This window comes from Mauremys mutica, chromosome 1 (genome assembly GCF_020497125.1).
Source record: "Mauremys mutica isolate MM-2020 ecotype Southern chromosome 1, ASM2049712v1, whole genome shotgun sequence".
Taxonomy (NCBI): domain Eukaryota; kingdom Metazoa; phylum Chordata; order Testudines; family Geoemydidae; genus Mauremys; species Mauremys mutica.
In genome coordinates, this window is record NC_059072.1 from 285,132,924 (window position 1) to 285,156,338 (window position 23,415).

The 23,415-nt window shown below is 42.8% G+C and overlaps 2 protein-coding genes across 8 annotated transcripts in view; both read left to right on the plus strand.

Moving 5' to 3' along the window:
- The window catches only part of COMMD6 (COMM domain containing 6), a 49,649-nt gene that overhangs the window by 5,360 nt on the left and 20,874 nt on the right, over positions 1-23,415 (plus strand). Inside the window, exons 7-8 of one of the 3 annotated variants that reach the window (XR_006578404.1) lie at positions 1,927-2,056; positions 15,541-15,689. Coding sequence is in view for 1 of the 3 variants with exons in the window: in XM_045011466.1 (XP_044867401.1) it covers positions 1,927-1,977 (51 nt within the window). In the remaining 2 variants the exon portion in view is untranslated. Of the gene's footprint in view, positions 1-1,926; positions 6,358-15,540; positions 15,690-23,415 lie in introns of those variants that run through there. The other 2 variants (XM_045011466.1, XR_006578405.1) reach the window with 2 other exon arrangements.
- TBC1D4 (TBC1 domain family member 4) overlaps positions 22,205-23,415 on the plus strand; it is a 157,423-nt gene continuing 156,212 nt past the window's right edge. For all 5 annotated transcript variants that reach the window (XM_045011426.1, XM_045011434.1, XM_045011455.1 and 2 more), the window contains exon 1: positions 22,205-22,780. In XM_045011426.1, the coding sequence (XP_044867361.1) occupies positions 22,310-22,780 (471 nt within the window). In that variant the 5' untranslated portion in view covers positions 22,205-22,309. The remainder of the gene's footprint in view (positions 22,781-23,415) is intronic.

Genomic DNA, 23,415 nt, shown 5'->3' on the forward strand with positions numbered 1-23,415 from the left:
AGCTTTCTGGGTTCTTTTATGATACTTAAAGAGGCAGAGGATTAGCTGCTCTTTAAGAGAGTTTAATCTGGTGAGATGGTCCCAATTTTAAACATAACTGACTTGTACATAGTCCTCATGAAGTGGAATTGTCATTTAATTATAAAAAAATAAAATTAAATTGCTAGAAGAGTTGCACTTCTTCAAAACAAACATGGATCTCCAAATCACTTGAATCATCATAGCTGAACGTACACTAACTTTTGGAACCATTTCTGACAGCAGCCGCTAATTAAGTCTCTTCTCCTGCTGCTCTCCCTTGCCCATGCAATAAACATGGAGAAGTGAAAGTAGACTTCCACTTGGTTGAGCTTGCTGCAAGGGACTTCCTAATGCTGAACAGCGACCTCTCAATGTGATTATATAACTTACATTTTACATGCTTACATTCATAAAAGTAGCACAAATCACTAAGAACAATGCCATTTAAAAATAGCACTTCACTCTGAGGTAGGGGGATGTGTTGGTTTTTGTTACTAATGCTATAAATGGGGGGGGGGGGGGACAAGGATGGGGGGCAAAGGGGTAAGGTGTCTGCTTGATTTGTTTACTTTGTGTATTTGGCAATAGTATGTGTGTAGTTTTTGGTTTCACTGTGGTCTCCATATAATCAGGTAGTCAGTCATATTCTCTTGCTTGATTGTGTGAGTCTTTCACACAACAACCAAGTAACGTAGTAAAAAAATGTGGCTGTAAAGCCACAAAAATTGGCAGGTGTCATACTTGAAACATTGGGGGCGGGATAGCTCAGTGGTTTGAGCATTGGCCTGCTAAACCCAGGATTGTGAGTTCAATCCTTGAGGGGGCCACTTAGGGATCTGGGACAAAAATTGGTCCTGCTAGTGAAGGCAGGGGGCTGGACTCGATGACCTTTCAAGGTCCCTTCCAGTTCCAGGAGATTGGTATATCTCCAATTATTACCTATTGTTCTTAAATGACTAGTCAAGTTGATTTTGTTCCTCTAAGGTGCAAAAATCTTGGCTCTTCACATAAAATATTGAACACTCCTTTTTTTTGCTGGCATTTGAGGACCTACTGTAATAGCCATTAAAGGATGGTCTTATTTTGGTTTAATAGCAGTAATGATATGGTCGTTCCTCTCCTCCCCCCCCCCCCCCAAATGTTCCAGCTCTGGTGCCCCACTGTGTTCTACTATTGCTATATCTTCTGTTCAGTCACAGCATACTTGCACACCAGTCCAATTATACTATTTTTCTCCCCCCCAACACACACACACACACACACACACACACACCAGTTGTATGATTGGTGGTCCTTAATTCCTTTGCTTACAGTTGCAAAGTTGGGGGTGGTGGTGAGGGCTTTTGTTTAGCTATCAGAGTTCAGTTATGTTGAAGGGTCATTACATTCCCCCTTTGTTTTGAAACTAAACTTCTACAACCCTAATGATAGATAAACCCATTAGTGAAAAATGTATTAAAAAAGCAAGGGATGACTGGTGATTTTTCTGACTCTAGATCCACTAGTCTCTCAGTTCTGTAGATTGGAAACTATTTAATGTATTGTGAAGTGGACACTGTCAACTGAATATCTAGGTTATTTCAAACTGGGAATAAAAGTACTTTCAGGTACTACTCCTGCCAATTTCTGTGGTCTTACGACTTTTAAAACCATTTTTTTTCTCTCCTGTTCCCAAAGGCATCAGACAAAACCACACAAATATAGCATTAGACTATAGTGAAAGTGACTTTACACAAAGTGCTGACTAATGCATAAAGCAAACTGGAATAAAGTTCTTATATTTCAGATACTATAATCTTAGGTGCTACTTGTAAACATAGGGAAAAAATTCCAAGAAGAAGTTGTTGGCTTTAATTACAATGCAAATTGTTAAAGTGCCGTTTAATATTGCATCTTCTTTTTCAGGACTTCTTCAGACATTTCAAGGAAATGGCAGCTGTTCTTGAAACAGTTTAAATACTTCAAAGACACACTTTACTTGATCCTAATAAGCCTTCCTATCTTGCACAAGTAATTGTGTTAATGTTTAAGTAAGGTATGTATTCTCATGGTTTTGTCAGTATATTTTCCAATAGCTTCCTTTTTTTTTTTTTTTTTTGGATCACACTGAAAGCTTTTTTTATGTAACTTTTCTTCTAAATATATGAAGGAACAAACTCTTCCAAGGTGGCAATCTGAGTAAAAGTCTATTTAGCTCTATTCAGGCAGAAGATTGTGCTAGGACATGGCACAACCTCAAACTTTTCCTACTGTTCAACAGCAGAAGCTATGTACTGTATATAAACTCTGCAATGTGGAAACACCCATGAAAATGCTAACTGAGGAAACTACTGGAAGAAGTGTAAACCCCATGTTTACACTTTTCTCTAAAATCATGTCGTTGATGTGCACATGGAATCAATTATATCATTAGCTATGTAGAGTATATAAAATTACAGTCAGCAAGCATATTGTTAGCCATGAAGAATAGTTGTCACCAAACTGATAAATTCCAGTTATATCAAGTAGGTTGGAAGCCTAATTTTTACTCCCTTTTGTTAATTACTGGAGAACATATTCCATCATTCTATTAATAAATTATTGTTACTTCAATGTAAGATTAGTATCACTGAAATATTTCCATAAATCTGGATTTACCATCTCTCCTATTGCAGTAAATATCTCTAGTAAAACAGACCTAAAATCTTCTGTGCAGGGAAGTTAACATTGACTAAGCGGAATTTATAGGTAAGTTTAAATTTTAAAAGTGAACGTGCGTTCAAAAAATAGCAAATAGATACAGTTGATAGCACATTATTTTGTTGCTTATGTATGTTCTATAGTAAATCCAACTTTAAACTTGTGCCATTTACTTACTATTCTGATTTTTGTTTCCTAATTAAACTGGAAGCTTGATGCAGTTGCATCACTTGGTATTCTGAACTGGAAATTTGAAGTCAAGAAAGGTCAGCCTGAGCTAAACACATCACTTACGACAATATTAAGAGTCTGACAGTCTCTTAGCTTCAGTACACCTCTACCCCGATATAACACCATCCGATATAACACGAATTTGGATATAATGTGGTAAAGTAGTGCTCTGGGAAGCGGGGCTGCTCGCTCTGGCAGATCAAATCAAATTCGATATAACGCGGTAAGATTTTATTTTTTTTTTGGCTCCTGAGGACAGCGCTATATCGAGGTAGAGGTGTACTTTCTCTGGTAGGAGTCCACAGGACTGCATTGCTGTCTGTCCAGAGACTGGTTGTCCTTGTTGGTCAGCAGAAAAATTCTGACTTAGTGGCCATCTGTGATCAAGAATGAGGGTTAACTTCAAATATGGAATAATTCAGCTTTCCATTTTTGAGTGTTTTCATATAAACAGAATAATTTAAAATGGAAGATTACAACTAATTGGAATTAGACATACTGAAAACAAAATATTCTGACATAAGTATGCTGATGGTGTTCAAATCAGATCATGCTTTACTTGTGCAGTGGAGCAAATAAGTCCTGTATGAAAACAGAATGGATGAGGGTTACCTGACTCAGGCTTGGTCTTGATGATTAGACTAGATTAAAATAGGCTGAGGCAAGCAATGGGAAAAAAATTGGCAACAGTCATCTATGTGCTACTGACAGAGGGGCTGCATCCACCATTTGACCTACTTTCACAATATCGAAGGTGGTTGGAACAAGAGCTGCTTTTAGAAGATCAAGTAGCAGTGGCTAGAAGAGTTCAAGCTCTTCTTTCTGATGCAGCTTTTGCTATCCTGATCTCTGCCTTTTGTCACCTCAGGACAATATGATTGCAATGCACTCTGTTGTGGGTGCACTCTGGAACCATTCAAACTCAAGGCTGTGCAGAGTGTGTCTGCTCCTTTGAGCATAATGCAGGGAGCATAGCACCAATACTCAGAGTTGCACTGGATTCCAGATGAACTGAAAGATGATGGGTTTAACCTTTTAAAACTAAATAGTTTGGGACCTTACTTGAGGGACTGTCTGCAGTTCAGATCAGTAGGCATACGCAAGTGGCACTTGACTGATCTGAAAATGAGGAGGCTGCTTGCAGAACATTCTCTGGGAGAGGGTATGGCCTCTAGAATGTACTTCCTTCCTCATTCTGCCAGAACCTGAGTGTCTCAGCCTGGGCATACTACAAAGTCCACTTTTTATGAGCATTCAGGGAGATGGTACAGAGAGTCTCATCACATGGTCAATTGAAGGACGTCTAGAAGAGCCTAAATTGGTGTTTGTAATTGGAACCTATTTTATTTTTTAGGTAACTGCATTTAAGAGTTTTGGGGACTGTTCTTAGACATGTGCATAGGTGACAGAAAAGTAAAATAAAACACAAGTAAAAGGTTGAACCCAAAATTTTGGGGTGACACTTGATACTTAAATTGCTGTTACAAACTCTAGTCAGACTTTGTATAGCTGACAATGTTTGTGCTGACATTGGAACATGAGTGGAGAAAAGACACTTCGGTTATTGATGCCTTTTTGTCCAGAAACATTAAACTAGCATTAATAGCAGCTTCTCTAAGTGAAGATTGAGAGTTTTGGTTACCAGTTCTGTTTACTTCTCTTCACGATGTGGCAGACCTGTGCAGTTGGAGCAATTTGCAGCAACCCTATTTCCAGAAGAGACAGGGAAGTGTTAGTACCATTATACAAGGCACTGGTGAAACATCATTGGGAATACCATGCACAATTCTGTTCTCCCATGTTTAAGAAAGAGATGAGTTCAAACTGGAACAGATGCAGAGAAGGGCTATTAGGATGATCAGAGGAATGGAGAACCTGCCTTGAGAGGAGACTTAGAGATTGGCTTGTTTAGCTTTACCAAAAGAAGGCTGAGGGGAGATATGATTGCTCTCTGTAAGTACATTGCAGGGATAATTACCAGGGGGAGAGAGGAGTTATTTAGCCAATGTTGACACAAGAACAAATGGATATAAACTGGCCAACAACTTTAGGCTCAAAATTAGGTGAAGGTTTCTAACCATCAGAGGACTAGCCTCTGGAATAGCCTTCCAAGAAGAGCAGTGGGGGCAAAACTAACAGGCTTCAAGGCTGAGCTTGATAAGTTTATGGAGGTGATGGGATGATAAGGTTGCCCACAATGACATGTGGCCCATCGGCGACTGCCAGTAGCAAAAATCCCCAACAGCTGAATTTGGGACACTAGATGGCGAGGGCTCTGAGTTATTACAGAGAATTCTTTCCCAGGTATCTGACTGGTGGGTCTTGCCTACAAATGCAGGGTCTAACTGATCGCCATATTTGGGGTTGGAAAGGAATTTTCCCCTGGGTCAGATTGACACAGACCCTGGGGTTTTTTCACTTTCCTCTGCAGCATGGGCCATGGGTCACTTGCAGGTTTAAACTAGTGAATTATCTATAACTTGAAGTCTTTAAACCATGATTTGAAGACTTCAGTAAGTCTTGGTCTACACTTTAGGGGAGGGGGGATTGATCCAAGATATGCAACTTCAGCTACGAGAATAGCGTAGCTGAAGTCAACATATCTTAGATCGACTTAGGTAGACTTACTTCGCATCCTCGCGGTGCGGGATCGATGGCCGCCACTCCCCCGTCGACTCTGCTTCCGCCTCTCACCCTGGTGGAGTTCCAGAGTCGACGGGGAGCGCGTTTGAGATCGATGTATCGTGTCAGCTGAACGTGATGCATCGATTCCCTGATAGATAGATCCAGCGGGTAGTGTAGACATACCCTTACTCAGCCAGAGTTTAGAGGTTATATTTCAGGAGTGGGTGGATGAAGTTCTGTGCCTGCAATGTGCAGGTCAGACTAGATGATCATGATTGTCCCTTCGGACCTTAAAGTCTGAGTCTAAAACTGTCACGTTATGGCAACCTGAGACCGTAATGCCAGAAACATTAATGAATACTTTGTGAAACGTCCCTGCATGCCAGGGTATTGAAACTTGCTGGAAGAACCCCGGAAGCCTGTGTTTGGTATGACTGTTCTGATAAATCTCAGCGAATGCCTTTTTGATTTATATTGTTTTAAATAGATGGTGATTGAGAGTTGGCTATTGAGGCATATTCCAGATGTTTTATTCAGTCATCTGTAAGAACTACAGCATTAAACAATGGAACAATTAAATACTTAATTAAAATTGTTTTAGAAATGGAATTGTATGGAATAGTGATACTGGCAAGTTAGACAAAAGCAACTTTTTACTATTGTGTCTGTGGAACCAGATTTGTAGCAAAATAAGGAATCCCATCTTGTCTTTAATATTACTTTCCATTTTAATACAGATTTCTGTACCATGCATATTTTTGTATGTTTACAAACTAAGTTATTAAATATTTGGATAACGAATTTTAAATTGGTCTATATTTGTTCATGACAGTGGTTATTTAAATTTGTTGCATGAAAGTCTATCCTGACTCCCTTGGGACACAAACACTTTTTTTTTTTTTTTTTAATTAATAGAACAAGAGAGGTAGTCTTCTAACTAAACTTCTTTCCATACTGAATTAGGTAAAACTTGCCAAATTCTTCCATCTGTTTATCTTGCTAATCACACGCTGAAATGATTAGGGAAATGGAATTCAAAGCTAAATTACAAAGACTACAAGGATTATTTACACCACTGAGAAATAAATACATAGTGCATTTCCAATGTGAGCTTGGAAAATGATATAGGCACAGATGCTGTGGGTGCTGCGGGGCTGGAGCACCCATGGGGAAAAAAATAGTGGGTGGGCCGCACCTACCAACAGCACCCCCAATCAGCTTCTTTCCCTCCCCCACCCATGCCTCACACCCGCTGGTGGGCCCCACCAACCAGTGCCTCCCCCTCCCTCTAGGTGCCTCCTGCCCACTGTGATCAGCTGTTCAGGGGTGTGCAGGAGGTGCTTGAAGGGAGGAGTAGGAGTGGGGGGGACAGAAAGGTGGGAGCTTGGGGGAAGCATGGAGTGGGGGTGGGGCATGAGGCAGAGCAGGGGTCGAACACACCCTCCTCTCTCACCCCCCCCCCCTCGGCTACTAAGAAAGAAAGCACCTCTGGAAAAGGGGGAGGCATAGGAGACCTAAATGAACAGCATCTGCATTTAAAGATTTATTATTATTATTATTTAACTGGACTTGAATAAAAGACCACATTAGCATTGCTCAACTCTTGTCTGACTTTAACGTTTTGTAGGGGTGGGCAGGGAATATCAGTTTTATGCAAGAAACAGGAAGTCAAAGAGTATTGAAAGAAATGTGGTTGGGTGGAGGAAGAGAAACGTTGCTGTTGTAAAGAAAGTAAACAATGTTCCGTCTTCACAGCACTACCACACTTGCAAACTTTTGTTGGACAGTGAGGATATTTTTCAAAATAGCATACGCATTAAGGCCTAGATTACCCTTCTGCCCACTTGCTCCTGTGCATGTCCCAGTTTCATCCAGTCATGGCCAAAGCAAAAATATGGCTCCATTTGGTGTTAGTCAAGATCCCCAAAATTGCATTGCCTTTCTTTCTAAATTGCATTGTGAAAACATAGTTATAGATTTGAAATCGCTCCTGGCTTTTTTTTTCTAGCTTTCCTCTTTCCAGGTTTCTCCTGCTGCTTGAATGACTTCTGGATTATTTTTCTTCAGAAGTACTAGTTTGTATTTTATCCTCAAAATTTGATAAACTTTTCTGCTCATATATTCTAACCATTCTAGTTCTCTTTAATTTCTCCTTCCTGATACTAATATGAAGGACTGTTTCTAATCTTTTGCATAGGAGTGCAGAGTTCTTCTAGTTATCCACTGTAACTTCAGCTAGTAGGACCCAGATCCATAAAGGTACTTTGCTGATGAAAAGAAGGAATTTAAACTGAGATCGGCAGTGCTTTAATTACTGGATTGTAGCATATTCTGATGTGGGTCCCTTTCAGTCTTTCCTACTGAAGTTGTTCTATTTCAATTAAATCATTTAATAATTAAATAGGCTACAGAGAGTGAGAATGACGCTACAGTCTTGTGGTTAAAGCACTCACCTGAGCAGTGGCAATTCCTGTTCAAATCCTTCTCCTCAGGCAGGGGGGGGGGGGGGCTTGAACTGCCTGTTATTACCTTTCATTTACAGTCCTTCAGCCATTTTCCATCCATGTGGTAATGTGTATCCTAATCAATTTCATTTAATTTTGAGTCAGATGTCAGGAGATCTACCACATACTTTACTAAAAGCAAAATAGTGAAATCTGTGTTGCTACCACACATTCTCTTAAATAAAAAAGCAATTATGTCTGGGAAGATTTGTTCTTAAGGAAGCTAATCTACTTAGTATTTTTGACACTAATGGTCTGGAAATTCAGATTTTTATTATGTTCTAAGTATGTTTCAGGTTACTTTGAGGGATTGAGGTAAAACTTTGTGGAGGGTAACTTCTAGGATCACTTTCTATCCTTAGAAGATTGACACCACTTCCTCTTCAGTCTTTTGAAAAATCCTTTGTTCTCTAGGACTTCTTTAAAAAACAGTCAATGATTCAATTAGGCTATTGGCTAATGAGTGTACTCCTGGATGTGTGTTCTCTAGACCCACTGGTTTATATTCCCTTACCTGTTCCTTATAAAAATTTTACGTTTTGGAAGTTCTTACTTCCTGTCAATCTTCCCTTATTTTTCTTATTAAAGACACTTTAAAAGAAACTACTTCTGAATTTCAGAATAACTAGTTCCATTCCCCCACCTTTTTTAATGAGTCTTCTTACTGTCCAGTTCTACATTTCCCTCCTAGGTAAGATTTTCAAAAATGGGTTTCTAAAGAATTAAATCTTTATTTAGGCATCTAAGCGAGAGGCCTGATCTCAAAAAGCCTAAGCATCTAGAACAGGGTATCGGCAATCATTGGCACACGGCTCGCCAGGGTAAGCCCCCTACCGGGCTGGTTTGTTTACCTGCCACGTCTGCAGGTTCAGCCAATCGCAGCTCCCACTGGCCGCGGTTCGCTGCTCCAGGCCAATGGGGGTGGCGGGAAGCGGTGCGGGCCAAGGGATGTGTTGGCCACCACTTCTCACAGCCCCTATTGGCCTGGAGCGGTGAACCACAGCCAGTGGGAGCCATGATCAGCTGAACCTGCGGATGCGGCAGGTAAACAAACTGGACCGCCAGGGGGCATACTTTGGCTAGCTGCGTGCCAAAGGTTGCCGATCCCTGATCTAGAAGGTCCCAAGGATAGCAGTGTGGCTGCTAGCTGTGTGGACCTTTGGAAAACCAGGCTTCTTGTTCAGGTGTTATTCTGAATATATGTTATGTTGAACAGTTTCTGATTTATATACGTCTGTTTATGTTACCCGCAAAATAGAAATTGGGTTATAATCAAATTTTCTGTTGTAAGAGAACAGTTTTTAAGATCTAAGTTCATTATTTCAGCAGACTTCTCTCACTGAAGTCAATGGCAAAAAATTGACACTGATTTTAATGGAAACATGGTTGAGTCTTAATTTAGCAAATGGTTTACTAGTCTGCTCATAATATTCTGGAACAAACTACTTACCAATTGATCAATTGGAAATAAAAATGTAAAAAGCCCATTTGGTCCATTTCATTAAGCAGCATTTGAATTAGAGCAGATATGTGCACTTGGTTAGCTGCCTGAAAAAATATTGCTGTTTAAAGGAATGACTGTTTGTCTCTGAATATGTCCATATCAAAGCCTCTTATAACATAGTGCAGTTTGAGAATATGCTAGCAGATTGTCTGAAATGTCTTTTTTTTTTTTTTTTTTTTAAAGGCTCTAAGGCAGTGGTGGTGGGGAATATACTGCCTCTTGAACTGAGAGTCATGGGATACTCCTAATGTTAATAGTTTTCAGCTGTTTGTTGGCAATAGTGATTGGGTCAGTTTGGGAATTTGGATATTATCTGTCAGCTGTCAGAAGCTACTACATTAACTCCTTACTTAAAGTTGTCCCAGTTAACATTGTTTCGTTGCGTATCAGTTAGAGAACATGCTCATTTAAAGTTGTGCAATGCTCCCTTATAACATTGTTTAGCAGCTGCCTGCTTTGTCCACTGCTTGCAGGAAGAGCAGCCCATTGGAGCTAGCTGGTGGGGGCTTGGAACCAGGGTGGATTGGCAGCCCCCTCATCAGCTCCCCACTCCCCTAAGTTCCCTGTGCAGCAGCCACCCAGCAGGCCATCAGTTGCTGGCAGTTCAGCTGTCTCTTCCCCCCGCTGCCATGTGCTGCTCCTGCCCTCTGCCTTAGAGCTGCTCCCGGGAGCCTCCTGCTTGCTGTGTGGGGAGGGAGGGGGGAGCAGAGGAGTGCTAATGTCCGGGTGTCCCCCTGCTTCTGCTTACCCCATCTCCATAGAGCTGGGGGTGGGGGGACATGAAAGGGCTCAGGACAGAGGGAGCTTGCTAGCAGCAGCTACTGTCTCAATTTACTAATCTATTTAAAAGAGCAATGTACTTAGAGCGGTGTCAGCGTACTTAAGGGGGGAATGTGCATCTCTCTCTTTCTCTCTCACACAGGGTGTCTCTCTCTGTCTGCCGTGCTGCCTCCCCTCCCTCCATTTGTGCTACCTTGTAGAGTGTGAAACTACATTAACAATGTGTTAACCCTTGAGGGCTCAGCCGAGTACTAATTCATCATTCAGCACTAAGGCATTCCCTGGGAAATATTCCACACTCTGACTCCACCACCTCAACCAGGGTTCACAATCAACATTGCTGTGTACAGTATTAAATTGTTTGTTTAAAACTTATAGTGTGTGTGTGTATGTATGTGTGTGTAATGTATATGTGTACACACACACACTATATATATAAAAAAATCTCTTGTCTGGTGAAAAAAATTTCCCTGGAACCTAGGGGCCCCCGCCCCTCCCCCATTTACATTAATTCTTATGGGGAAATTGGATTTGCTTAAAGTTGCATTTTTCAGGAACATAACTACAATGTTAAATGAGGAGTTACTGTATTTATTAGCTTTTGCAGGTTTTCTAGTTACCTTTCCTGGTCAGGTAGCTGAGAATGGTACAGGGCAAACTCCATCCAGTTTCACCAGGCATCCCAGTAAATTCTTGTTAAGAATGAGTGAGTGTTTTGGGAAGTCTGACAGTCTATTACTGTTACATAGAGATCGGCAACCTTTGGCACGTGGCTTGTCAGGGCGAGGCCGATTTGTTTACCTGACGCGTCCCCAGGTTCGGCCGATCGTGGCTCCCACTGGCCACGGTTCGCTGTCCCAGGCCAATGGGGGTGGTGGGAAGTGGCAGCCAGCACATCCCTCGGCCTGCACCACTTCCCGCAGCTCCTATTGGCCTGGGACGGTGAACTGCAGCCAGTGGGAGCCACGATCGGCCGAACCTGCGGACGCGGCAGGTAAACAAACCGGCCCAGCCCGCCAGGGGGGCTTACCTGGCAAGCCGTGTGCCAAAGGTTGCCGATCCCTGATGTACACAATGGCATGTTGTAATGTAAAATGGAAATATGTTAACTTCATACAGTATGTGCAAAGGTCCAGTTAAGTAGCATACAATTTTGAAGCAATGAGTTTTAATACACACTTTGATTTAAAAAAAAAAAGGGGGGGGGAATCACTAGTTTTAGTCCACTTGCAGTGGCACTACGTCATAATGTTGCATATGCTTGCATCATGTTATGGTAGCAGTCACTAGGTGGTGCTGTTACACATAGTGTAAGAAATGTTTATGTAAATGAGTGCGTCTTTAAATAAGTACTGTTGTGCTGGTGTTCCAGTGCAGTAGTCCTTTGAGAGATACTGTAGCAGACAATGGAGAATTCACGCTGCTTTATTCTTTATAGGTGGAGGCATTTCCTGAGATAGACTAGCTTCTTGGGAAGCTGAGTGGGGTTGGGCTGAGATTTCTGGAAGAAGGGATTGATTGCCTGCATGCTGTTTGTAATTACCTGTTACAAGACTAGTGTGCAGATGCAAATAAAGCAAGTGGGTATATTTCAAATGTAAGACTCCATGTCATTGATTTCTCCTCCACTGGGAAATTGTTCTGTAGGGATCCACAGTTCTGTTACTATTTGGCAAAGTTGATGTTAACAGTGGATCACGGTGTTGAAAGAAGGTATCACACTATTTATAAATGTCTGTCTTGGTGCTCCTTGTTTCTTCTGGGAGACTATTCCTCAGTCTAACAGATTACTTTTAGAATTTTTCCCAATGTTCAACCTAAATTTCCCTTTGCTTGGTTTTATTCCAATTCCATAGTTTTATCCCAAGTATACCAATACAAATAAACCCAAAACTACACAAGAGAACTACCTATCTTGTACGCCTGTGGGTCCTGCATTCTTCCAGGATTTTGTACCTGTAGTATACCATATATGGATCACTTCTGAAGAAACCTATGTAAATGTTCCCTGTTGCTTACTTAAATTTATTTAAAATTCACACACACAATGTACAAATACTAATAAAAATCCAGTGCCTTGATAATAAAAAATACCATGTATTGCAGTAAATGATACACGTAATTTTAAGTTACTGTATAACAATAGTTATGCAACATACCTGGCTTTTAATTTTATTTTTAAAGTGTAAGAGTTACAGCTGTAGTTTAGCTTATATAGCTGAACATACTTTTTTCCTATATTTCAATGTTATGGAATAAACATTTGTATTTCTTTGTCCTACACTCATGAAATTTAACCACCCTATTATTTTTCTAGCATATTGTATTATTCAGGTTGTTTATTTTAAGGCCTACTGCTCTCTCTAAGTTTTCACTTTTCAACTACTGAAGATGGCACTGTTACTTCTGTTCCCAGCTTAGTTCCATTGAGAATTACCGCTGAACCTAGTGTTCAGGATAATGTTCTAGTGTGAAATCCTGGCTCTGTCAATGGGAGTTTTGCAATTGCCTTCAAAGGGGCCAGGATTTCATCCCTAATGTTCTAAGTGGATATTTTCTTGCATTGGTTTGGCATAGCTCTTAATTAAGCAAAAGATTTTCTCTTAAATACTGCATCCACATTTCAGTGGTGTTAAACCATGTGTAGGAAATTGGCAAAGGAAACAAGTTATACATCCCATATGAGGTGCTGGCATGTTCCTATTTCCTACATGGCTGTGTAAAATACTGTCCACTCCTTTCCAAGCACTAAAAGGATGGTGACCAGCACTGTATAACTTCAAGAGAAACGGTTCTTTGCTGCCCTCTGAGTTATTCTCAGGAGTATTGCAACTTCAGCAGCACCTATAACAATTTAACATGTACTAACCATTGCCACAAAGTTACCATCTGTATCTCCAAGCCTAAGTATAGGAAAACACTGTGGCACTTCTAATATAATAATGTGGTAACTTTTGCCAACTGCTAACTTTTTAAATGGTGGCTTTAGTTACTTATATCTATTCCCAATCCCATACCTCACCCCAAATCCACCAGTTCTTCTGCCCCGTCCTTCTCAACTCACCATGCTCTATCCACCTCAACACCCAAGGAAGGCTTCTCATGGTGGCTCGGCAGAGCAGCAGCAATGACAGAGGTGCTAATAGCCTCTGCCTGTGAGACAGAACTGGGATCAAGGCTCCCAGTCTCGCCTAAATTTCAAGGTGAGGCTGGGCAGCCAGGCAACACTGGCAGAGAAAAGTGGACTCCATGAGCTGCAGAACTTCCATTCAGTGTTGCAGTTGGTATTTTGGCCTTCCTCTTTTCTTTTTCCTCCTCATATGATATTCAAGTGGCTGAAGAAGGGCACGGGGATTAAGTGATGTATCCCCATGTGCTCCAAACAGCAATGGTGGGGAAGGTAGAAGCAGAGTTCTCCTTGCACCAATTGCTGCAACTGCAGCAGTGGAAAAAAAGTATACCTGTGTGTGGCAGCCGTCTAGCAGCCAGTTTACTCCCGGAGTCTGAGAGGGCTGAACATTTTAATAAGCAAAGCTAACCTTAGCATTTTTTTTGTTTTGGAGGGAGGGACTGCAAAACGGCATTTCACCAAATTCCCACTCCACAGACATAGCAGATCCACCAGGATCACAGCTGCAATCACAAGGTCAGGCTAAACATTTTTGGGAGAGTTAATGGGAAGACTCTTTGGAATCTACTCTAAACATAACTGACTCACATTATGTATGGTGGCTGTTTGTGGAGTGGGTGACGTTTTGGACTTCCCCACCCTTCTACTGCAGAAATAGTCCAGCTACTTGTTCCTTAAGTCCTTATAATTAACTTGCATTGGTTTACATTTTTAAGGCTGTATTCACTAGAAACTTTCTTTTGTAAACAAAAGCTAATATTCCTCTTTGGTGGCCTCAAAGTCTGCGCTGTTAATGTGGCTCATGGGGCCATCTTTGACTAAATAATGGCAGAAAACATTGCTGCTGTTAAATCAAATGCCTCCTTGAAGCAAACATTTAATATTTGAATGTGATAACCATCTGTTTTCATTAGTGTTATTTTAAAATTGACTGTTTATACACTGAACATCGAAATCCTGACTAGGATCCCTGGGGCTTTAGAGACTTGTGAAATCCTCAGCCAAAGATAATTACTTGTGGTTTATAAATTTTGGTCATTCCTGTTTCCCTAAATCTCCTTTGGAATGGTTCTTGTTGGCAGAACAAATCATAATGTTGTCATCATGCAAGATTAGTGTCAGTTGTGCAATAAAAGTTCCATCAGGTTCATTTTTCATCATGTTTATTTTGAACAAATATATGTTGAGTGGTTCAGTTGGTAAATTGAGTATACTAACTTGTGGAGTGCTGATATAAGTATAATTTCAACACTTGTACTCATTTCTTAAATCATAATAGTGATACATATCTGCAACATGATTGATTTTATTTTGCTAGTAATGTTTCACACATTGATTAAAAATCTGCCTTGTCAGAATTGCAGAAAAGGCACTACAGTCTTCTCCAGCAACACAATTCCTATCTAATACCCTGACTGGGAGCACAGGCTTACTCTATGATACTGGAATAATCATTGCCAAAGTTAGACAGCCTATCAGTCTCTTAGAACAAGATCAGATGATGAATTTAATAAAAAGTTCAGTGAAAAAATTGTTCAGGATCTTAGCTATTACTTGAAGGTAATCTGAGACTAAAAATGAAATCGATGTAGTTCAAAATAACGCAAATAAGTGATTGGACTCTGGAATACATGTGAGTTGAGGGATGATGCTATTTTCTAGAGGGGTGATAGATAAGGAGATATCCCAATTATTATTAATGGACATATCACAGAATTAAGGTATTCTGGTCAGAGGTGTATTATGGTAATACATAAAATATAGGAGTATAAACAAACATCTTTGTCTAGTTGTTCTTACTTAATACTTTTTTCTACACTTAAAAATGCAGCTAAAAACATAATCATTGCTGGCTAAGGCTTGGTCCCATTTAAATCAGTCAGACCTGCAGTTTCTTAGCACCTTGCAAGATCAAGTTCTGCGACAGTGGTTTTGAGGAAGTGGAAATCCAAGACTGATGCATGGAGATGGCTGATGTAGTGTCATGTGAAGACCTAGCATATTGAGTTAATGAGGGATTGGCTGAATCTTCTTTATGATCAGAACTTATTTGCTTCATTAAACAGAAAGAAGACAGACATCTTAATGGTATCTAAATGAAGTTGCTCCAATAAAAGATACCTCACCTGCCTTGTATCTCACATCCTGGGATCAATATGACTACAACAACACTGCAACCAATGGAAGATATTGAATTTTCCCATCTGAAACAGAAACTCCAGATGGGACTGGAGATCTGTTTTATGGCTCAAATTTCCCCCAAATAAAGCGTAAGCAGATCTGAGATGAAAGAATCAGGTCACATGAGGTTTTTATAGAGGTGTTTGCAGCCTCTTGACAGCACCAGTCCTTAGGTGAACCGTAGGCTTTTGAAGTTACCTATTTCCTAAACATTGTTGTCAAGTGTACCGGTATGGTGCTCTGCTCTCTCCAATGTTGATATCACTCGGCTGCGTGCGTGTTCCCTCTGTGTGCTGTCCCAGCTCTGCGCAGATAGCTGACACAGCAGACCCAATGAGAACCCCCAATAACCACAGAGTCCAGTAAGATGCAAAGTCACGTCGACTAAGTTTATTGCGACCTCGGACACAATGGCAGTTCCCTGTAGGTTTCTTAGCCTAATTCAGGGCATACTACGAGAAAGTGCCTCTTGGCAATGGACCCGGCTCAGTCAGTGGCGGGACTTTCCACTGCCCCCTCGGCCGGACAAAGACACCGCCCTAGGAATGCATTCTTATACACAGATACAAACAAGTTACACATCACACCTGACGTATTGAGGTGCAACCTTTCTACGTAGCACGGTACAACCCCTCTACGTATTAAGGTGCCGCCTCTCACCTTCTACATGTTGGTTCAATCAAAACAACTCTATCCATCATATTACCCTTTTGCCCCTGTCATTGGGATTGGCCAGCCTGTTCTTTGTTATCTGTGTGGAATGTGCAAGTATGTGAATGTTCTGATATCTAGTGTTACGTACCTAAAAGGTAATAATCTTCTTGCAGCATCAGCCCTTTCCTTGCTTCTGTGAGCAGGGCCTGCCTCTGGCTCACAGCTTAACTTTGCTTTATGTTAGCAAAGTCTTGACCATTACTTTAGTTTAGGCCTCAGGCCTCATACCAGGCCTCTGATACCAAGGTTTATATCTTAGGGCCTCCTCTTACTACAAGCATCACTGGTAATTGATTACATGGATTAACATAAGACAATGTGTATTTCCCACAATATGCAGGTGATTTGCTGTACACTTCAAAGAGAAATTAAGACAGTGATATCAGTACATTTAAATGTTAACATCTGCTTTTGATCTCTGAATTAACAGAATACAGCTATAGACAGGAACTGTTTGGTTACATTGTTAACCTCTAACAATATACATGTAAACACAGAAAACATCTACTAATAGATCCTGGGTATATGGCTTTCTTCCCAACAGGCGCAGAGAAGCACGTAGATGTGACTTGCAACCTTCCTACCTCCAGAGCTCCTAAAGGCAGCGGGGGATCTGATCATTGCCTGTTGCTTTCCCAGGTGTAATCTCTTTGATAGCCTTCTCTACATCTTCAAGAGTTGGTATTTGGTCCAGCTCCTACATTGTTGGAAGCTGGTGATTACCGCTTTGGTGAAAGCGTCATCAAGGTGCCAGACCTACACTGGGGAATGGCAGCTAAAGGCAAGTCTACACTCCAGCCTAAGTCAACATAACTTATGTTTCTCAGGGATGTGAAACACTCTCACACACACACACCGCCAAGCAACCAGTTTTGCGCTGTCCACACCAGCGCTATGTCGGCAGGAGACGCTCTCCTGTCGGCATACTGCATCTTCACCAGATGCACAGCTACATCAGTGCAGCTGAGCCGATGTAGCAGTGTACATGTAGACTTGCCCTAAGGCAGTGTCACAGATAATGACATCCTTTGAGTAGAGGTCTTTGTAATGCTCAGTCCATCGGTCAAGTAATTTTTGAGTGTCAGTTAATATGGTACCATCTTTCACTTTCAGGTTTGCAGTCTTTTTACAAGATGGACCAAGGGCCTTTTTAATTCCATTATAGGTACCACAATGGTACCCTATTTCAAAGCAGATGTGAATCTTTCTGCACGGGTCTTGCTAATACTTCTGGGCACTTTCTTTGATGGTTTTCTGATTCGCAGCCTTAGCCTCTTTAAATTTGAGAGTTCTGGCCTTAGGTGATTGTTGAAGTAAAGTTAGGTGAACTTGCTTTTTCTTTTCTATGAGTGGGAGCAGCAGATGTTCAGATGCTGCAAACCAATCAAGATATTTTTTCTTTGTTGTGCCAAAGACATCCTTGGCAGTAGCCACTGTCTTATTCTTAAAATTTTCCCACAAGATGTCAAAATCAAGGGAATCAGGTGGATCATTTTCAAAAACAAGCTCGCGTGCACATTGAAACTTTACACAAGTATCAGAATCCTTCATGTTAGTGATGTTGAGGCAAGGTTTACCTTTTCGCTTTGCATAACAGATCTTTTAAAGATGCAGTTGGAACTTGGCCCCAAAACAGCATAATCTGTGTCACGATCAGGACTATGCATTGATCAAACATGCAATACTTGGCAAATGTTTCTGCGACGGATCAGGATGAGGTCAAGCTGATGCCAGTGTGCTGAGTGAGGGTGCCTCTATGTGACCTTTCTGTGGCTGCTGCTACCTGCCAGCAAAATAGGTGTTTGAGACTATCCGCTCACAAGAGGCACAAAGCTCAAAGACAGCTGGCCATTTTTGTTGCGGCTATCTGTGCCGTATTGACCAATGATGTGTCCCCAGTGCTCCCAATTCTTACCCACACAAGTGAGTCTGTCCCCGGAAAAAACATACTTATTCTCAGCTGGAACAAATTATTAAAACTCCTCTCTTTGCTATTTGGAATAATCGAGTGTTTGGCCATAAATGGACAGAAGAGTCAGATTCTTGAGTTTGTGTTTGTATCCAGCTGCATGATCCTCTCATTGATAGGTACCAGAGGGGCACATGCACTGAAGTCAGACTTCTTGACAGCACATCCAACATTGTGTATCCTTGGTTCATTGTCAGGTTTCCCAGATGAATAGAAATCATAATTTCTCTGATCCAATTTCTGAAAGTCTTGTCTCACTGAGGGCTGTAATATCAATGCCCAATTGATGTAGTTCTCTATCAGTTATGGCTGTTTTCCAAAGTTCAGAATCTTCCAGTTCAAGTCTGGTTAACATAGTACGAACATTGCAGCAAGCACTGATTAGTTTAGCGCCTGGAAAGAAGTTGGAAGGGAGCTTTTTGAACCCACCATTCCTAGTGTCTTCCCCAGATTGGGGCAAGCAGGCCACCCCTAAATAGGGCTGATTGGAGATCTGAGCCACTGCCAAACACCTAGGTCCTTCTCTACCTGAATGAGCAACCGTTGAACACAGACGCATACGCCTAGACAAAACAAAGAAGGAAGGGGTTGCTATAGGCCCTTCACCTTCTCTCTTGGCAAGAATTATAGAATTCCAATTGCAAGACAAAGTTCAAGGCCTGCTGCAGTTTCTAGCAGGAACACTGCTCTGAGTTGAAGAAAGCACCCACCTTATTGCATCCGTAACTGCGCCTTTTCTTTAGATGGGTATGGTCCCAATAGAGTGGATACTGTTGGCCAACAAAATTCAGGCTCATCTGCTTTTCTGGGGACATTTCCTTCCCTCCGGGGGTTCTACTGCTCCACCCATAGGCACTCCTCTGCCTGAAGCCATTGGAGCTTTTCCTGGAGAGACAGGTTTATTAAGTGGCACCTGTCACTCACCATTGCATCACTGGCTGCACCATCTAAACATTCATTGGCGAAGGCTAGGAAAGGGCCTGGCTAGATGCTAAAAGATTGAAGTTGAGAAGAGAAAGGAGTGGTTTTGAAAACTGAAACTTTATGGTAGCTGGATTAAAGGTTGAGAAGTTAAACATTGGTACTTTTGAGATAATTATGTAAATGTATATAGGTTTATAAAGAATTTAGCACTAAAAATAAATTGGGTAGATCAAAATAACTAAATCTAACATCACATTAAGCAAGTCAACCAAATGCAACATTAAATCAAATAGCTTTACATAAGTGGGCAGCAACAGTAATAAAAAGAGAAATTTCTGGCTATTTTACAGATGCTGTACCAAGACACACACACGCACACATTAGAATAAACCCCAGAATTTCAGTCTCAAGTTTCACATATTTTTAGTTTTCCTCATGTCTTCACTCTCTGCTTTAGAGAAACATTCAATAAAACTGGAGCATGTCCTTAGGAGATGAAAGGCACACCCTATCTATAATTGTATCTAAAATACAAAATGCTATTTTATTGGGAAAACCAGCAAACAATAATAATTTGCAGTTTCTGCTTTCCTAATTGAAAAGGCTTCTTGGAGATATGATTTGCTGCTGCTTGGAGGAGGCACCTTTTCCAATCTCAGCCACTTTTGGAATTATATATTAACAATGAGATTCATATGTTATTAGATTCATATGTCATTTGCAAATTTAATACTATTAATTTGGGCTTGAATAGGGACTGGGAGTGGCTGGCTCACTACAAAAGCAATTTCCCCTCTCCTGGTATTGATACCTCCTCATCAGTTATTGGGAGTGGACCACATCCACTCTGACTGAATTGGCCTTGTTAACACTGGTTCTCCACTTGTAAGGTAACTCCCTTCTCTTCATGTGTCAGTATATTTATGCCTGCATCTGTAATATTCACTCCATGCATCTGAAGAAATGGTTTGGTTTTTTTTATGCATGAAAGCTTATGCCCAAATAAATCTGTTAGTCTTTAAGGTACCACCGGATGCCTCGTTTTTGTGGATCCAAACTAACACTGGTACCCCTCTGATATATGTTATTAGCATTGCCTTTTCCCTTTCTGATTAGCTGTAGTTCTGTTCAATATTGTCTCATGGTTCCCTTGTACTCCCCTCCATCTGTATTCATTTGTTGTCTCTTGTCTTAAAGACTGCAAACTCTTTGTGGCGGGGCTGTTTTTTGTTCTGTTTGAACAGTGCCTAGCACAAAGTGGTCCTTGACTAGGGCTCCTAGCCACTACAGTAATGCAAATAATAAATAATAATCCACTGCTCAATATGTGTTACATGTCCTTGAGTCACAGAGGATGTAAGGCTGTTGAATTCCCCAGGACTAAAGACTGCTTCTTCAGCTCAAGTTGTAGACACTTAAGCTTTCAGCTCCAGAAGTTCCTGGTTCAAGCAACTGTATTGGTTAAGATGATAACCATTACACTATATTACTATGAACTAACTAAGGCTTGAAGCTATTGCTATTTGATACCACAAATATGTACAAAAGGAAATAGTCAAGAAAAATATTTCAGTGTCATGAACATGGGTGGTATGGGATTGAAAAGGAATTGTCCATGTGTCTTCAAGTAAAAAAAAATTAACATTTACAGTAGGTGGCAACTTTGACATCAAAAGAGGTATCATTATAAGAAGAAAACAGCCTAAAAAAACCAACACTTGCAAAAGTGAAAATATTTAAGAAAAAAAAATCTGACCTGAAAATCACTCAAGAGTGAGATGCTGCTGTATTATGTACCGTTCTTTACTGGCTGGGTTCGTTTATGCAGCAAAATCTTTTCCTTACTGTGTGGGGTGTGCAAAGGAAAGTCTTACAATACTGCAAACAAAACAATTAGTCGCATTAATGGGCGGGGGAAACTGTTCAGGCACAAGGAGATAGTTAGCACGGCCCCGATCCATGGGGGCTCAGGGATCCTCCCGCACAGCTCAGCTTGCCGCATTGGGGCCTGAATCTAATTATACTTTTTCTATCGCTCTCGATGTTTTCGGTTCCAGTATTGGAAATAGAGATCCAGATTTTAAAGCCTATACATCTTTTTATAATCTTTTTCTTCTATTCCCTGCAACGTCTCGGATCTGCTCCGTTCCCTCTCAGCTCAGCTCTTCCCCCCCTCCACATATCCCATCTCTTCCCTGTCCCTCCCTTCCCATCCTGCTCCTGTGGGTTTCAGGGAAGCCGAGCAAAGCTGAGGCAACAGCACAGCGCTGGTAAGAGGCAGCAGCTTCTACTTCCTGGTGGGCATGTGCAGGCCCTTCACACATGCTCGTTGGGCTGCCCGCGGAGCGCGAGCATGTGCAGATGCAGAAGCAGGAAGGGCGCTCGGAGCCGGAGCGGAGCCTGCTCTTACACCTGGCGGGGCGGGCGGAAGCGCAGCGCCAGGAGGCGGCGGCGGGGTGGGCGTGGACAGGCCACGTTTGGTTTTGTTTTGACTATGGGGCGGGCGAGTTCCCGCCTCCTTGGCTGGGGTTGCGAGTGGAGAGCCCCGGCTGGAGCGTAGCGCCTTCCCTCCACCCCCAGAGCCACTAGGAAGAGGGAGAACCAACCCCCTCCCTGCCTCTGCGCTCGCACTGGTGCTGACCCCGCATGGCTGGGGAGGGAGGCGGAGGCTTTGCACCAGCCAGGCGGTGGCGGCGGGACAGCAGCGAGGAACAGCGCTTGCTTGCTCGCGCCACTGCCTGCCGAGCGGGGCTCGCCGGGGACCTTGCAGCAGCAGCAGCCCAGGCGGGGCGGAGGGGGTGTGACAGCCGCCAGCTCAGGCGTAGAAAGGCTGAGGGGCAGCAGCAGCAGCAGCTCCCGCGGAGTCCTGCTCTGCCAGTGTAGCGGGGGGAAGCCGAGCAGGATGCACGGTTAGGGGGTCCCCGCTCCACGGATCAGCCTAGGCCCCTCTGACTGCACCTGGGGGGCGCTCTCCCTTTGCTCGGGTCAGCGGCTAGAGGCTGTTCCGCAGCACGTTGCACCCCGCGGCTGCTGTCAGGGGCCTTACCATGGAGAAGAAGGGCCAGGACGAGCCGCTCCCTCACCCCTTGGAGCCGGAGCCGCAGCCTCAGCTCGCGGGGAGGGCGATGGGGGAGAAGCGCTTCAGGTTGTGGTATGTGGGTTGGTCCTGCCTGGACAGACGGACCACGCTGCCCATGCTCCCCTGGCTGATGGCCGAGATCCGCAGGCGCAGCCAAAGGCAGGACCCTGGCGGACCCCTGGGTAGCTCGGTGCCCGCCCGGGAGGTGCTGCTGCTCCTGGGCTCCCCGAACCTCCGCTGCGTCCCCGCCACCTCCAGCGGCAGCCCGGGCAGCGCCAACCCGGCCGTCTTCATCTTCGAGCACAAGGCGCAGCACATCTCCCGCTTCATCCACAACAGCCACGACCTCACCTACTTCGCCTACCTGATCAAGGCGCAGCCCGACAATCCCGAATCGCAGGTGGCCTGCCACGTCTTCCGGGCCACTGACCCCAACCAGGCAAGTGCTGGGGCTGCCCTAAACCCAGAGTAGGAGGCTTCTCAGGGGACAATAGGGTGTTGGGAACCCCTCCCGCTGGTGGTGGGGAATAAAGAGGCTGCTCTTCAGAGACTGTAGACGTGGGGAGCCTTCAGGCGCCACTAGTATATGGGCACTTGGACTGTCGAAGAGGATAATAGAGAAAAGGAGGGTCTTTGCGAAGCGCTTTGAGATCTAGGCAGTGGTATTCTGAGCGGGGTCCCTGGGATCAATAGAGGGGACTGGGGAAAGAGAGGTTTTCCAGGGGGCTGTGGGTAGAGGGTCTTTTCAAAGGCTTCAGTGTCTCAAGTGGAAGGAATATCGGACTGTTCACAAAAGCTTCTGGTTAACTCTGCATTTTGGTGTGTATGAATCATAGTGCAGGTTCTTACACCAAGCTCACCCTGGGGGGTATTAATACAGAGGTGAGCAGCAGGCTTCATAATGTTGAGGGTTGTTGGGAGAACACTTTGTATCTACTTTGTTCCATAATGTAGTGCATGCCTGTGAGCTAGTTCAGGGCTTCTCAACCTTTTCATAATGAGGTCATGCAAAGAGTGGACCATCTCAACCTTTTCCTTCTCGTGGACCACCTGGTCTCATTTGTGATCACATAA